At 44.7% G+C, this 17,297-nt stretch overlaps 2 protein-coding genes across 2 annotated transcripts; one reads left to right on the top strand and one right to left on the bottom strand.

Moving 5' to 3' along the window:
* Positions 1–2,181: 2,181 nt before the first annotated feature.
* On the top strand, positions 2,182–7,748 carry GTF3A (general transcription factor IIIA). Its single transcript, XM_074901399.1, has 10 exons — positions 2,182–2,281; positions 2,448–2,743; positions 3,126–3,226; positions 3,721–3,817; positions 4,009–4,097; positions 5,034–5,107; positions 6,318–6,401; positions 6,817–7,046; positions 7,155–7,214; positions 7,473–7,748. Exons 1-10 carry the CDS (start codon positions 2,182–2,184, stop codon positions 7,698–7,700), a joined length of 1,359 nt encoding a protein of 452 aa, XP_074757500.1. The 3' UTR covers positions 7,701–7,748.
* MTIF3 (mitochondrial translational initiation factor 3) lies at positions 7,668–14,645 on the bottom strand. The gene is given in 5 exon segments (XM_074914956.1): positions 7,668–7,765; positions 7,767–7,943; positions 9,236–9,381; positions 10,614–11,077; positions 14,512–14,645. Coding segments are annotated over 4 exon segments (819 nt in total). The 5' UTR covers position 11,077; positions 14,512–14,645; the 3' UTR covers positions 7,668–7,732.
* Between the last annotated feature and the right edge of the window lie 2,652 nt (positions 14,646–17,297).

The following is a 17,297-nucleotide window of genomic DNA, read 5'->3' as shown; positions in this document are numbered from 1 at the left end:
ATGAGAAAGTAATCTTCCAGTTTGCAAACTTTCTTATGCAGAGGAATAATTTCTGCAATTCCACTGCTACTGTGTAAGCACATTCAAACATATTTACCGGCATTTTAGTAGGCATGGAAATAATTTCTGTGTAATGTTCATAAACATAAGATCTTTGAACTTCAATTGTGCTGCATAAAGAGAAACTACTTTTCTTGGAGATGAAGAAAATACAACTTTGCCTACAGCAGAACGATAGGATGGGAAAATGAAACAGCCTTTGGTAGACAAAGATATGCAGCCCATTCACTCAGCAGTTCTTCAGAGAGAAATTCACAGCACTATGTGCAGTCTTTGCTGGATTGATACTTAATTCTGAGTAGATCCTGCTGCCTTAAAATAATAGTTTTAATCAGAGTCTGAGGGATTTACTACCCTGTGGATTTTTTATGTGTGTGTGAGAGTTGTGTGGGTTTTTTTTCTTGAGAGAATGAACTACCTCAGTTTTCTGTTTTTTCATTCCCTTTCAGTTTACAGATTATTAAAATTTATCAGTGAAAATGTGGACCTTGTGTTGGAAATTTACATCTTCAGACTTAATTTCACTGCATATGTTTACCTCTTAGAAGGTTTACCTTCCACCTCCCACAGCTGAAAATGATAAGATCAAGTCTGAAAGGGAACCCACTGCTCTTTCCAGTTCTACTAGAAGAGTCTTCAAAACCCTCCCTCCGTAGTCACCTCAGAAAACATCAACAGCATAACATGCTGAGAATCCCTCAGGCCTTGAGTCATCCTCTATTTATATGTTTCCAAAATTGGATTAAAATTCTCAGAGTACTCTGCTGAAATCTCTTAACTGGCATTGCACAGAGTAAAACCCTACGTGATGAGTATTTGTTCTCTTGTAGTCAGTAGTGATGTTTTCCAAAGTTTTCTCCCTCACATGCTATTTCGCCATCTGTGTTAGAGGCTTAAGGTGACATCATGTTTTCACAAGCAACGTCTCAAAAGGGAAGATTTATAGTTTCTTTTTTAAATTTCAGGGGGTTTATTGCAATTCTGAGATTTAAATAAAAAAAAAAAAAAAGAAACTTTTTCTTCTAAGTATTTTGGTTAGTATGTGTTAAAATCTGAGATTTTTTTCAGACTGACTTCACTTCTGAAAATAAAGTGATTTCTTGCCATTGCTTGACTGACTGATTCAGGCCTCTCCTTAATCCTGCTACAGATGAGCGAGATAGACATTCTCCAAAGCCACAGACATCTGCTTGTGGATCAGCATGAACCCAGCAGCTTCCCTCCCCGCAGTGTGCTGAGCACAGCCGTTAGGGATCCCATCCTTCAGCACTCCTGCCGTCTCGCTTCATGTGTCCCTTCTCCCATCCATTCCCCATACACTTGATTCCTGATCCTTATTCCTCCCATCTTTCCTTCCCCATTTCCCTAGCCTGCTCCAAGAACCGCCACCTGCTCAGGCTTTCCCAGCTCTCAGGAGACAAGGAATGAGAGGTTTTTTCCCCAGGATGATTCCTTTGTCACAGTCCTGTTCCAGCTTTCTTCCCCTGTCCCTCACACTCACTCTTTGGGGGGAATTGCAGCAGATGGGGAATGTCTCCTAAAATAAAGCTCAGGTTGACAACCCAAATAGGGCAAAGCAAGACAGATGATGGGATACCTCAGCATAGCAAGTCAGGTACCAGGGAAGTGCTGTGCAAGGTATCAGAGACCCTCAGCAAAGTGCAGTCTCATGTCCTCTTCCCCCAGCTGAGACCTCAGGCAACTGGGGACACAGCATGACCACAGGCCAGGGTGACAGGCCACCTCTGCCACAGGATCCTGGACGGCAGAGACACCTCAGCCTGCGCTGGTGATGTCTGAATTTCTGGGCAGGGGGTAGGGAGTGCGCAGAAGAGACTCATGTCGACGTCCATGAAATTCCCCTAGTCTGGACCAGAGCTATCCAGCATCATGCAAAACCATCCTCTTCCCTGGCAAGGCAGGGACTCAAAACCAAAACTGTCTGGCAAGACGCCGCCCCAGGACGTGGCCCGGCAGCTGCAGAAGCCACGCGGGCCTTCCTGGGGAGGCAGCAGAGCTCTGTGTCTCTAAATCCCTGGAAGGGCTGCTCTGCCGAAGGACTCAGGATTAGCTATTTTTGGTCTTTTCATAATCGGATGCCCACCGCGTGAGATGTGCGAGATGGCTCGACACCAGGCAGCAAGCGGAGGACTGTCTCTGGTGCGTGAGGGAACGGAGAAAGCACCGCGGATCGGGGCTGCCTTCGGCACCACGCTCTCAGGTGAGGACGCGGCCCCGCGCGCCCCTCACAGCCCCTCAGCGGCCGGCGGCCCGGGCACGGTCAGGACCGCTGTCCCACGCCAGGGCGGCGCTGCCGGGGCAGGCGCTGTCCCAGGGCAGGCGGCTGCGGGGCGCGGGCCCGCCGCCATGGCCGCTCCCCCCGCCAGGCCGCGCATGCGCCAGCCCCGCCGCCCCGCCCCTGCGGCGGGCGCGGGGACGGGAGGCGGGAGGGGACATTCCCCGCCCCGGGGCCGGTCACGTGCTCTCCCGCATGGCCGGGGAGGGGGCGGCGGGCAGCGCGCCGGAGGGTGGGGGGGCTGCGCGCGCGTCCTCGCGCGGGGTCGGCGGGGGCGCGCTCCCGGCGTGCCGCGCGCGCCCGTTCATCTGCTCCTTCCCCGACTGCGACGCCACGTTCGCCAAGGCCTGGCGGCTGGACGCGCACCTCTGCCGGCACACGGGCGAGGTGAGCGGGGCCGGCCGGCGCTGGCGGCCCGAGGGAGCGCCCGCCCCCGAGGGGCCACCCCGCGGGGGTTCCCGCTTGCGTCTCCCCGTCAGCAGGCGAGTGGGGGGCGGGGGGGGCGTGTGACTGAGGTGAAGGGGCCCAGCAGGCGGGTGGCGGCCTGCGCGCCCCGGGGCCAGGGCTGCCCCGGGCTGCCGGCGTTGTCCCTCTCGGGGCGATCGGGCAGCCTGCTTCACCTCGTGGGCAGCCAGAACACCGTGGGGGGCTGCATGGGTTATGTCTGAAGTAGCCGCCGCCGGGGCCTCCTGCTGAAGGCAGCCTCCGGGAAGCTGCCGAGCCCCCTGAGCTGTGGCTTATCGTCGCTGAACAACCCTCTCTCTTCCAGAGACCGTATGTTTGCGATTACGAAGGCTGCGGTAAACGTTTCACGAGAGATTTCCACCGCGCTCGGCACCTTCTTACGCACACGGGGGAAAAGCCGTTCGAGTAAGGCCAAGTTTTTTACTTCTTAAAATGGATTACACTTGTCCTTATAGAAATGAAAGGGAGTTAAAACTGGTGTGTGGGTCATACAGGGCATGCCGTAACAGCGTGCAGACAGCGTGAGACGTGGGGAATCTCCTTTAGCCTAAAACCCATCTGGCAGCGATCCATAGTAGATGCTTAAAGGAATGAGCAGATCTCTCTAGAACACAGAATTAAAGGGGAAGGGCAGTTGTCTCCTATTACTAATCCCTTAATATCATGGACTAGGAGCTAGGAGTTCCTACGTGCTTTATTAAAAACTTACTCAGATACGTTTTCTTTTGGCTTTTGATTGTAACTTAGCCTCTGGGTTTTTATGTCCTTAAATCAAATTTTTATACTTGGGTTGTGAGTTTTGGTTATTCTTCATGTATTCCTCTTGTCCAGTGATTTGTGTATCTGCCTAGGAAACAAACTACTGAGAGTGATAATAAGAAAATGCTGTTCATTTGTAGGTGCACTGCTGATGGATGCAATAAGAAATTTGGAACAAAATCAAACTTAAAGAAGCACACTGAGCGCAAGCATCAATATCGGCAAAAGCAATATGTGGTGAGTACGTTATCTTTGATACTGTGAAGTGGAGGCTAAACAAGCTCCTTCTTGTGTATCTAGTCAATACTTCGACTTGTTATGATGTGGTACTTGTACGAGTTCAAATGCTGTGATTGGGATTTCAGCAAACACTTGTGGACTGTGTTGTCATTATTTGGCTTCTGATGATAACTTAATTTCTTAAATAGTGCAACTTTGAAGGCTGTAACGAGTCATTCAGGAAACATCAACAACTTAAAGTTCATCAGTGTCACCACACCAATGAACCTCCCTTCAAGTAGGTGGATAATTTTAATAATGAACAATTTCATTTCAACACTGTAGATGAAAACAAGTGCTTTTTCTTAACCTTTTAATTGATGTGGCATTTAAAAACTGGAATGAATTTGTAGTGATGGCTGCAAATACATTTCTTGTACTAGTCCTTTGCTCACAGTAGTCTGTTTTGAGCAACAGTCTTGGTGCTCTGTAACTTCAGCATTCCAGTCATTTTCTTAGGGTTTATTACAGATTCACAGGAAAAATAAACAACCCCTTCCCAGTGTTTAGTTCGCACAGTCTGAAGTACAAGCATAAGAGGTTGCATGGTAACAAAAAATGCAGCTACCTCTGTTTACCTGTAAAAAACAGGGACTTGGCTAACGTTGAGGTGAGTGGTAGCTAGAAAAAGGCGAGAGGCTTGGACACCAATCCAAGAAGCTGTGCATTGCAACTCCATTGCAACTCCAGTATGACACATCAGTATAGATCTGATGAAAGCAAAGTTTAGTCTTGTGTTTTTTACAGGTGGAACGCACTTAACAGGAGTGTTCCACTTCACTTAAGCGCACTAGTATGGCGGGGTGACAGGCACAAAAATACTGTCAGTGCTCAGACTGCTAGATCGGTACAAGCCACTTAAACCCTCCGCTTTCTCTCTCTCTCTCTTATGTTTGAAGAGCCTACTGTGTAGTGATGTTATGAGGCTTGATTCTTTAGCTAAAACTTAACTTGCTGTATATGTGGAAATCACACTATAGTTGTAACTCTTGAGGGAATCAGAGTCCTCTATTAGAAACGTATTATGGAATTTTACAAGGTGGGGAGGGATGGACAGAACAGATCTCTAGGCAAGGGGAAACTTGGATTATTTTGTCCACTTTAATTGTTCTTGAGTTAACAAAAAATATGCAGATGCAGTGAAATAAATTAAGCCAGTGTATTTTATACCTAGATGTAATAATGAAGGATGTGGAAAGTACTTTTCTACTCCAAGTCGACTGAAACGTCACGAGAAGATACATGAAGGTAATACAGTTTTTTCTTCTTGCTTCAATTATGTTTTAGTAAAGGAAAAACTTCTTCCAGTACAGAGAGTACACAGGGATGTATGAGACATGAAAGTATTCTGGGCCTAGTGATCCAGACAGAAAGAACACTCCTTGTGAACAGTCAAATGGGTTACAGTTGCAAAGCATTGCAGTGTTCCATTACAATGTACTTGTGGCCTGCTGAAGAGAGCTCAGGATTCCTTCAGTCATTTCTTCTCCCAGTGTGCTTCTTTGTCAATAATCCGTCTTGTGGAGATGGGCTAACAGTCAAGGCACTAGCCTAGACCTCCAGAGGTTAGGATCAGTTGCCAGTTCTGTCACAAATTTCTTACGGAGCCTTGGCAAAACTATGTAGGCTTGCATATTAATGTACCTATGTGAAAGGTATTTAAGTGGAATTGTTAGGAGGTGGTCATGTATGTTTGAGCTAATCCTGCTACACTCCATTCTTTATTATTGACAGCTAACCTGCTTTCCAGTGCTAGATAAAAAAAAAAACCCACCATGGGAATAGGAAGAGTATCCAAAAATCTGTGATTCATACTCGTTTCTTTTTTAAGACAGGGACTTAAAGTTGTTTGACCTTCCCAGTCCTGGGATATAAATAGTGTTGACTTTTCTGTAGTTTGCTTAAAAACCATCCTGACTGCTTGACAGAACAGTAGGCTCTTTTGACTCTGAAATATTACTGTATGGTCAAGATCTTTGTTTTAATGTGTAATACAAATACTTACATAGAAATAATCTAGCAGTTCTTTTCATCTGAGTGAAAGTGTATGGCTGGTGAGGAAGTAGCTTTACCGAAGCAATGAGAAAGAGAGTTTACTAAAATCCATAGGTTGGAACAGACCTCTGGAGGTCGTGTGGTCCAGCTCCCCACTCAAGGCAGGGTCAGTCAGACCAGATTGCTGAGGACTGTGTCCAGTCAAGTTTTGAATGTTTCCAGGCGTCAGGATTCCACGGCCTCTCTGGACAACTTGTGTCAGTGATAGAAGGTTTCTTCCTCCAATATGTCAGGATTTTCTCATGTTCTAATTTGTGTTTGTTGCCTCTTGTCCCATCACCACGCAGTATGGGAAGAGAGGAGGAATACTGGCCTTTGAATTTTCTAACGCTAGAAGTGGAGCTCCCCCTTGTAAAACAGCACTGTTTGCTTTGTGATTGTAAACATTTGTCCTGTCCAACAGGCTATGCATGCAAGAAAGAAAACTGCTCATATACTGGCAAAACTTGGACAGAGCTTCAGAAACATAAGAAAGAAAGTCATCCAGGTAAACTCCAAAGGCTTTAATAAACAGAACTTAACTTTTGATACAAATAGGAAACAAACTGCTGATTTGAAATGTGTTCAGCAGGGACTCCTCTTCAAGTTGTCATTATGTCTAGACAAACTTGTTTATTAACACTTATCTGTAAAGTGGTTGTCATTCTAGCTAACCTTTAACTGGTGAAAATGCTACTCAGTGTACTGACTTTGCTTTGTGAGGCAGTTAATGAGAGAGATTATATAATGCAGAGTTTCAGATCTGGAAAATTCATACTGCATTATTCTCTTCCAGTCTCAGAGTTCCTTGCATCTCATGTGGGTTTTAGCATTGTTCTAGAGGACTGCTAGGGTTTGATTCTGAGCTTCTGTAAGAAGCTGTTCATTTATACTCTGCCTGTGCCTGTCTCTATCCTCCTCAGAGCCAATAGTTTGCAGTGAGTGTCACAAAACTTTTAAACGGAAAGATTACCTCAAGCAGCATCAAAAAACACATGCTGTGGAGAGGGAAGTCTGCCGATGCCCGAGAGAAGGATGTGGGAGAACTTACACAACTGTATTTAACCTTCAAAGCCATATCCTCTCTTTTCATGAGGAGAAAAAACTATTCTCTTGTGATTATCCAGGCTGTGGAAAAGCGTTTGCAATGAAGGTATGTACTTTTACACTGTCCTCATCTGAATCACATCATCTGAAATGATAAACTGAACTCCCTAACTCTTTTTTAAAATTTTTTCCCCGCTGCTCTTTGTAACTGTAGCAGAGCCTAGCAAGGCACACAGTCGTACATGACCCTGAAAAGAGGAAGCTGAAAGTGAAGGTAAGTTACACTCTTGAAAAAGTCCTCTAAATCATATTGTGTCACTTCAGAGGAAGGTAAACATTACGTGTTTTAATATGTGACTTCAAGCAAGAAAACAGGCCAGCTATATACTTAATTTGGGAGATTCTTCATTTTTGAAGCTCCTTTAAATAATGAAGTGCTGGCCTATTCACTGATTTCTTCTTTCCCCACCACACTAGTAGTCTTCGCTCTGTAGATATGTTAAGTTGCTAATTCTGGATTTATTTCTGCCAGGCAAAGCGTTCTCGTCCTAAGAGGAGCTTAGCCTCTCGTCTGAGCGGCTACATTCCTCCTAAAATGCAGCCAGGAAAGGATGTGGTTGTGACAGAAAGCAAGGCAATGGATAAGCCCATGGAAAATGGAATACCAAATTCTGACTCTGTAGTGGAAGTTAACGGAGACAACATTCTTCATGGAATGACCAATACAAAGCTCAACAATAGCTTTATTTTTTTAAAATAATAATTTAATACTGTTTACACCTCTTCATAAAGTCACAGATGCAACTCATTTGACTTCAGATCTTCCATTTTCATCTTCTACTGCACTGTTTTTCCGTTTTTCCATACTCTGGTATGCTTTCAACTCTTTGTCAGACATGTGTCTCAAAATACAGGTACTCACTCCTTCTCTAGTAATTTTTGGCTTGGAAACATAAGTGGCTTTCTCAGACACAATCTCCAAAATCTGATCAAAAAGCGTGAACTAAAATGGAGGAGAAAAATAGGACTAGATGTACAGACACAGATAGAAAAATATTTCAGGCTGTTCTGTAATGACATTATCTCCTGCTTGCTGTTTAGCTATTAACGAGCTAGTTGCTAGTCCTGGTTTGAGCAGTTCAGCTTGTCCTGTCCTAACCATTTGTTCTTTATTTATGAGCAGGTTTAGGAAAGTTACCAAAGGGATTGAGCCAATTCCTGACTTATCCTGTTTTGCTGTTTAAAGGTGTCTGTGAAAGTGGACCGCACATGACTCCTCACCACCTTCCTCTTCCACTAGATTTGGGCATAGTATGAGGCTTTCCTTTTAAGGGGCAGTATTGTTCTAGGGTTAGTAGAATGTGGTAGTATTGAGCTGAGTGATACAATGCATATAACAAGCTGAACTCTGAAGCTTATAATTAAGGTTTTAAATTTAAGGATAACCCAAATAGACTGTATCATGAAATGTTCTGTTCCCTCCCATATCCAGTTCTTCCTCTTGTTGCCCTTTCCCTGTGAATTTAACTTCTGATAAAAAGTTTTCTTCCTTTTGGATGAAGTGATATCGCTACTTTTTTTCCCAGAAATATGGTAGAGAGAATCATCAAGGAAACCTAATTCGCTAAACCCATTAAAAGGAAAAAAACCAACTTACATGGAATCTTTATAGAAAAGCCATTTGTGCAGCTGACAATGAAGACAAGTCCTAAGGCCCTGCAATTACACTAGTGAGGAAGTTGTCCTTGTCAGCTTCCCTAACATCTATAAAGATGTTTACTTTGCCAGTCTTGGAACAGTATTCCAGTAGTTTTTCACACAGCAGTGGCCTTAGCCACAGTTGCACAAACGCATCTTCAGGAGAACAGTTAGGTTATTGAAATATCTATCTTAAATACAGCAGATTTTTTTTTTTTAACCTTACTGTTAAACTTTACCATGAATGAGCTGGCTTAAGGCATCATAGAAAGGAAAATTTCACCACCCCACTTAGTAAGGTGATACTGCAAAGGAATAGGAACTGCTTAGACTCTGCTGTCAAAGCCAGTATTATAACTGCATTCTTAAGAAAGCATGGTATTTGAATTGTCTCTATGGGACTACTTTTTTAGAACCACAGTGTTTGAACAGATGCAGCGTAAGGTGAAGCAACCCTTACTTTCATGGGACCTAGACATTTACTTATTTTAGCCTCTCATTTGAGTGTTATTTAAAAAACATGGCAGAACTGAATAGGGGAAGCTAACACAAGTACACCTATAATGAAATCAGCCCAGTTTTCAGGAGTTGACTTACCATGTCCGTATTGCTATCTTTTGCTTGTCGGATGGTAACTTTAACATGGTATTTCTTTTCAATCCATTGTGTTATTTGGTTAGTCTTGGTCTCTAAGTCATTCTTGGCAATAGCTGAAGAAAAGGATAACTCCTTCTGAACCATTCCTGTTTAAAACAGAAGTAGAACTGTGTTGGTTTAACATGTGATGAACCTGTATTAGTTGCCCTCTTTAACAGCTTATGGTGCTTTGTCTGCTTAACTCCCTTCCCCCATGTTGCTTTCTCATACACAGAGCATCCCAATCTCATTGTCTCAGCAAGCACCACTCTCTTAAAAGGTGGCTACTTGGTATCTCAGACTCACTACCATCATGGAAGACTGAGTGCATGTTTGAGGCATACAGGGATGTCTCCTCAGGATCAGAAGGCTTAAAGTATTTTTATTTTAATTACAGTTTTGCTCATTCCACCCACAATGTAGGTCTAACAAAGATACATAGGTAGGCACTGGATCTGGAACTAAAGACTTAGTGTGCGATTTCCTGCATTCTGCACATAGTACAGCTGAATGTAAAAGCTTTGAAGTTAGCTCTTCATTTCAAGACCATTTCCTTGAATGGTGAAATGCAATATTCAGCTAGAAGTATGATGCTTTGTAATACACTTGAACCATCTGTGGTCTCTTCCTCCTTAAAGAGTCTCTAAAGTAGTTACCACTTGAATAATCTTTTTGTAGTTTCTTGAACAGAAAAACTACCACAATAGTGCTCTCCTCTAAAATCAGAACTCTACCCAAAACACAGATACCTTCATTAGCCTGAGGATATGAAAAAAGGATACAAGGTCAGATGCCTTTTCCAAAATCTCTTTGTTAAACTGTTGGAGCAGGCTGACTTAACAAAAAAGTGCTGAAGAGTGTTCAATACTGAAAAAGCTGTTCCCTTATTCTGTGTAAGAAAGGGCTCCAGACTTTGCCTTTCTAGCAGCAAGCTAAAAAGAGAATGTTTCATGACTGGTGACATAATTATGTAATTATACTGGTGTATCTGGTGCTCAGTTTGTAAAAGTTGCCTGTCACTTTAGCCTTACTGAAAAACAAATTCAGTGAGTCTCATGGAACCAGTCTAGTTACATTCACTTAAACAAAAACAGATTTTAACAGAAATCCAGCAGATGCCAAAATAGTAAATCCTGAGAAAGCAAAAGAAGGCTTCTCTGTGGAAGACTAGACTAATCCAAAATTTTATTTTTACCACCGCAAATCCTTAATATCATGGACTGCACTGGCATTGCTTTGGATTTACACAAATGCAAGTAAGAGGATTTAATCTCCTGAAACCACTTTTAATACAGATTTTTCAAAGTGCTCAGTGTTGTAGTGTCAACAGCCTACATACCTGGTTTTGGATTTGCTTTTTTCTTCTCTGCCCGTTTAAGCTGTTCTTCATGAATCTGCTGCCCAGTCATTAGTCTGTACACAGGAGGTTCTGCATTCTCATGAAGGAGAACTAGTTTCAGGTTATGTTGATCCATAAGTTTGAGTGCCTCTGCTCGGTGCATGTTTCCTAAGCTCTCTCCATCCTGGTTGATTATGTGCAAAATCCGATAGGGAATTCTTCGCCCAACACTTCCAAATACTGCTTTCCTTTTAGGTTCCTTATGAGATGTTTTAGCTGTACAAAATAGCTGAGTAAGTCCCAACACAGCTGACTTTTCAGGGTCAGGTACTACCCTCCAGAATGGAGAAAAGGCCCTCTTCTGTGCTGTTTGTGTCAGAAGAGTACTGAAGAATCTTTTTGCATATCTATTTTCATTTCTGGTTGCTTGACATAAAAGTTTCATCACACAAAAGACGGTCATCCTGAGGATGCAGGGAAGAAGAAAAAACAAGTTACCCCCATCAGTCAGATTCGTCTAGTTATATTCGAAAGACTTAATTCCACTTCAGTAAACCCTAGTCCTTAAAACTACTCTTTCAAAAAGATGCATGGTGTTACTATACAGAATGAGCAATCAACAGTAATTTTATAGTATCAGACAGCTTTAACCTAGAGAGAAAATCTGACAGGAACAAAATTTATGGAGGCCTGATGTTCTCTTCAGTGTTTTAAAATTTGAGCTTGAACTCCTTTAAAGAACCCAGCAATTCTAATTCATTTCTCCTCACAAGAGTATCTACTTTTACACAGCTTTTTTGTGTATAGTGAGGTTAGCCATTTGTTAAGAGGGTGAATTTGCTGTCAAATAAAATGATATGTCACACTTAGTATTTTCAGCCCGTTTTTTTTCATAAAGTATCTAACACAATGACTTTTTTCCTGGTTCTGATACTTTTCTTTGGAAAGTGTTTCATTTAATCCACATTAATTCAGAACCACCCTAATCACACAGTGAAGAAAGTAAGACTGCCATGCGAAATCTTCACCTTGGCATTAAAACATAATGAAGTAACCGTTACCATACTTGAAACTGTGACTTATCCCAGGCTTGATAACTCTTCTATAGCTAGCATGCAACTTGTTTCTCATAGCACTGACCCCAAATTCTGTATGTTTTCTCCATCTTCCAAATGTCATTTTGTGGAAGTAATCCAGCTAGTTACTTGATCTTATATTGATTAAGTACTAATATTATTTCACTAGCCTTAAAAGTGTCTTCACTGTCTTTTAAGCTCAAGTTCTACTGATTCAGCCATGCTTCCAAGTAAAAACAGTGCCTTAATTTTAAACCTATTTTATCAGACAAAGTATTGGTTGACATTCCCAGTTTTTCACAAACATTAAATTTAGGGTGTCACATTTTTGTTTATTGTGAGCTGATTTTTTCCAGTTATCAAAACTATTTAGATTTCTTACATACAGAAAGCATGCATCTAAGTACCATTTCACTAGAACCATCTAATAAAAACACTGATAATATTTTTCTTCTTGAATGATGAAAAAAATTTGCAGGGAAAAAAAAAAAGAGAGAAACACAGATAAAACTTGCCTGCAATATATGGACTGGAAAGTAAGCAACTGAGTTGTATGCCCAAGATTCGTACTTGCAAATTAAATAGTTACAGGCATCTATCCCGGCATAGTACTTGTGAAGCTATAAACTTTCAAAACAGGCCTCAGCATACACCAGTGCTTGAAATCTGAAGACTAGTGAAACTGATCTGAGACATATCTTCCATTGTATTTTTTTCCCTTTTCTTCCTTGGTTCATGGAATCCCCCTGGCAGTTTTGGTGCACCTGACCATTATTTGTATTTTGTTCAAAACTTCAGAAATCAGCCGGTTTTTAACAGCTGCAAAAACTTCAGAAATAAAGAGCAAACTGTGGAGTATTATCTGCAGTTTTGGTATTCTGTGTTTAAAAGTACAGGGAAAGCCAAGGATGATAAAGGAAACCAAAAATGAGTCATGCCTGAAGAGCTGGCAACAGTGTGACTTCTTTTGCCTAGGAAGGAATGTGACTCCACTTTATAAATATATACATGCATACATATATTTATGTATGACACTTGTGTAATCATGTATCCACGTGCATTCATATACATGGAGAAGGTGCTAACAATCAGCAAGGATAAAGAACTATTTATAATTCTAAGCAGTGTTGGCCTAGGAACAAGTAAAATGACTTGCCTGTGAATAAACTAAATCTGAAAATGGGGACAGTTCAGAGCCTGGGTCAGACTTCACATTTTCACAGTACAGACAGACCCGATACAAACTGCTTGAAGATGGTACCCATCAGTTCCTGAACAGGGCAGTCTGACTAGGCTGTGTGCTACAGCAGGACCCTGAACTCAGCTAGCTGCAGAGCACAGAAAAGAAATACAAGAATACAATACGAGAAAGACACAGCAGAGTCTAAAAGCAGCACTGGTAGAGCTACTGTCCCTTCCTGCCCTTGGCTCTGCCTCTGCTGAGTCCTGACCAGAACCAGCCCTGGGAAATGCAGCTTTTTCTTGGTCACGGTGACAGCCCTACAACTAAACACCCACAGCCAACACACAAGTATCTTTGTGCATCGCTAGTGTAGCCACACAAAGGCTGCAAAGTCCTTATTTTTAAAGTGGTTTCATAAACTATCTGCAGACTTTGCACTGCAGACTTACAGACCATAATCTGTGTGTCACTTTGGTGCATTATAAAATACTATCATTAAATTTATCTTGCGTTCAGAAAAGCCTGGCTTGCCTGTGTCGGTTACTGACTTGTAAAACTAAGTAACAGTAGCACAGCAATGGAATAATAATTTATTTTAAAGAAATGTTAGCCTTGGTCTGCTAAATACATGGCTTTGCCTTATTCTCCTTCATTCTCTGTTGCTATTTACATCTAATAAATCCTGCCTTAACTGGGAAAGAAAGTGATCCTTTTTTATGCAAGGTTTTTTTCTTCACACAGTACAGCACGGAAGCATATTTTGCTCTGTGCATTTCTATCACTTACCCAGGCCACACGTTAGCAAGGGCAGCTGACTGCGCTGAGATTGAAGGAGCGGGCAGGCTGCGGGCAGGCCGGGAAGCAAAGCATGGCTGTCCCTGTGATGCCTGCAAGCAGTTGGTGCCGACTGCTCTAAGAGGCCTCAGACTGGAATGCACCCAAAGACATAATTTTTGCAGCTCTGATGGGCACATCCCAGACAGGGCAGATGAACCAGCAGGCACCTGTGGAAGCCCCTCAGAGACCCTTCCCCAGATTTTAGTACCCTTGCGCAATGTATTGACGTATGCATTGGATTTTCCGGAAATAGGTGTGTACTCGGAAATTACATGAATATCCATGTCTTTTATGGTATATAATAAGAGTGCCCTTGTCTTTCAGCATGCACGTCAGGTGGAATGATCCCCCGTGCATCCAGCGCTGCCATAAAGAGTGCCCGCCTGCTAAAGCGTCAAACTAAGTCTCAGAGCGTTCTTTTGAGACCGAATTTACAGTAACACCAGCACTCGCAGGGCGAGTTTTGCCACACGTGAGAGGGCCTCGGTGCCGGCAGCGCCCTGCAGTTGTGACGGGGAGTGTTCTGCGTCTTGCCGGAGTTGCTGGCCTGTGTTTCCCTGGGCCGCCTCCTGTAAACACACGCTGTCGAGGCGCTAGGTTAATTTTCCGCGTAGCTGGGCCCTGCTGCGTTCGTCTTCCCGGGTGCGCACGGCGGGGAAGCCACCGTGCGTGCGACCCCGTGACCCGGGTGGGGCGGTGCAGGCGGGCCCGGCGGCCGCCCCGCTGCCCCGAGCCCGGCGGGACTCCCGCCGCCGCCCCGGCCCGGCCCGCACCGCTCTCCTACGCGCCGGGCGGCTCTTACCTGCCGGCCGGGTCGGGTCGAGCCGAGCCGCCGGCCGCGGCCCGCCGCCGCGGCAGCCGAGAGGCCCAGCCTGGCCCGCCGGTGGGGTGGAGACCGGCCCGCCTCTCCCCTTCCCCTTCCTCCCCTTGCTCTTCCTCCGCCTCCTGCCCCCGCCCCGCGCGGCGGCGCGCGCGTACAAGCGTGCCCGTGCCCGTGCCTGTCCGTGCGCGCGCGCCCACCTGTTCACCCATGGAATTGCGGCGCGGGTGCGCCGCGCGCGCCCGGCCCCGCGTACAGCCGCGCGTGCGCACGCCTCGGGCAGGCGGCGGCGTGTGCGAGCGTGGGGCGCCCCGCGCGCACAGAGCGCCCGGTGTCCCTGCGGGCCCGCGCCCCTGCGCGGCGTGGTTGCGTCTTGCCCGGTTCTGCGGCCGCGTGCTTGCGCTGCTCTCCCGGGCGTGCCCCACGGCGTCGGCTCTTTCTCCTGATTCCCGGTGTCTCCGCTGCCCTGCGGCAGTCGGTCGCGCGTGGGCGCAAGCGCCGGTGGCTCTCACGGCGGCCCTCCCAGGAGGGTGGCTCTGCGCCCGAGTCACCCCGGCACCTGGCCTGCCCCACCCGCGGGGCTCTGCGCCTGCCGGGGGCTTGTGCCCGTGCCGGGAGCGGTAGGAGGCAGCGGCGGGTGTGCGTGGCGCTGCGCAGCTCGCCGGGCGGTGCAGGGTGCGGGCGGTGCGTGGTAGGGATGAGTCTGCAGGGGTCAGTAGCGTGTGCGTTTGTGGAATGGCGGGAGTCAGCCTGAAAGCTTGTTGGGTACTTGGGTTTGTTACCTTCTTTGGCAGGCTGCCCTGCCCCCGGTTTGCAGGCTCCGTCTTCCAATCTGAGACAGAAAACAAAGGAAAGCTGAAATTCACATACAAACCCTAGCTCCCCGGCTGTAAGTAATACACTAAATGAGTAAAGCGCTAAACAGCGTGAGAATCTGCTGTTCCGTTGCTCTGGTGGGGCAGCGTCCCTGCAGAGAACGTTTTGGAGGAGCTGAGGTGTTTGTGTCTATTGCGGGATGCCGTTTGGCCAGCCAGGCTGGAGCCGCGAACAGCGCTTGGCCTGAAAGCGTGCTTGTGTTCAGAACGTGGTGGGAAATGAAGCCGTAGGAAGCAGCTGGGAGGCAGCTCTTGTCTACTGTCCTTCCTGCTTAAAAAAAATCAGGACTTTTTAGGTTATTTGCTTTGGGCCACAGCTAAGTGACCCCTCTTTCAGGAAGAAATGCAATGAAAATCTGAGCTTCATCTTTTTGGTGTGAAGGCTTTCTGTTCTTAACTATGGGTTTAGAAAGGTTTAATTTCACATGTTGTACAGTCATTTTGGTACACACATGCAAAAATGTCCGTTACTGCCTTGTGCTCTTCATCATCACAGAAGACATCATATGCTAATCGTGTGCAAACCCAGGAAACTTTACTGAATCAGTTCACAATCTGAAATTTATTCATATCACCTTATTCTCATTAAAACTCCTCACCTGAATACGGAAAAACGCCATTAACAGAATCAGCCAAGTAGATGGCGAGTTGTGTTAACAGTCTGGCTCGCAACTATAGCTTCACCTATTCTATGCAAATAGTGCCTGTTTTTTCCATCCTGCTCTTTTGTTCATTTCTTGATTTCGCTCAGGCTTTATGCCTTTACAGTTGTAAGCTCTTTGGGAACAGGGATTGCCATCACTGATATCAGTAGAGTGCCTAAGAAAACTGGATCTCAGTTTGATGCTCTTGAAATATAAATTATTGAAATTCTACAGTATCCAGTTGCGGAGAGTGAAATATTCCACAATAAGAAAAGGCAAGACAAAAATGGTTTTTACTGCTCTTTTCATGGTCTGGAAATAAAGTGTGGAATTTGAATAACCGTGAAGGGAAGTTTTGGCAGAGCGAGAGAGAGGTGGGGTTTTTTTTCATCTTCAGCTCTGCAATGTGCATTAGAGAAGAGCTTGTCAACAGCCCAGCTTGCAGTTAGCTACTATTGCCTCTCTGAGAACCATCCCCATAAGACAGATAATTTTCAGCAATGTTAGTAGGAGCAATAAAGCTAATAATCCTCTTCCCTGTGATAAAAACTACCTGCATGAAAGCAAGGTACTCTGAGGCGGTACTCACAACTTGCATTCTTTCTCTCTTCCCTTTATTTAATTCTGTTAAGTTTAAACCTGATGTTTGTTTTATTTCATGCCTTTCTAATTAAATTTAGTGTGCCAAGAAATAGTGCAGCCTTCTCATGCTGTTTGTCCTCAATTAACTTGATCTTTCTGGGAGTTCATTGTACTCTTTCTCCTTGTCCTTTGTCTCCTGTCCGTTTACACTTTAATTGTCTAGGGGCCGTTGTTTTCATATGTGCCTGTCACAGTGGGACTGCAGTCTTAGTTATTTGAAAGACACTATCATAATAAATGCCATTAATAATAACTTTCTCGCTTCTATTTTGCCTGATGCACATCACCCTCTGCCTACCCCTGACAATATTCTCAGTTGTTTATTTGGTTTTTAATTCCTAAATCTGCATCTGTCTTTTTTTCTATTTGACATTTAGTTTCCCAAGCAGGTTAGCAAAGTTGTTGTTTTCACTTTATTATTTTTTGAGCCAAATCAAGGCCTGTTCTGCCAGACCTGGTGCCAACCCATAGATAATTTATGCCCCAGAGAATTTAAAATGCAAATATATGAGAAGGAGAAGGGATGGTGGATAGAGAGATTTCTTGCCTCATACATGAACAGTGTAGTGATCTGCCAGTGTGGATATTATTAATGTTATTAATTAAT

Source organism: Athene noctua, chromosome 1 (genome assembly GCF_965140245.1).
Source record: "Athene noctua chromosome 1, bAthNoc1.hap1.1, whole genome shotgun sequence".
Classification (NCBI taxonomy): domain Eukaryota; kingdom Metazoa; phylum Chordata; class Aves; order Strigiformes; family Strigidae; genus Athene; species Athene noctua.
This window is presented reverse-complemented; position numbering and strand designations above follow the sequence as displayed.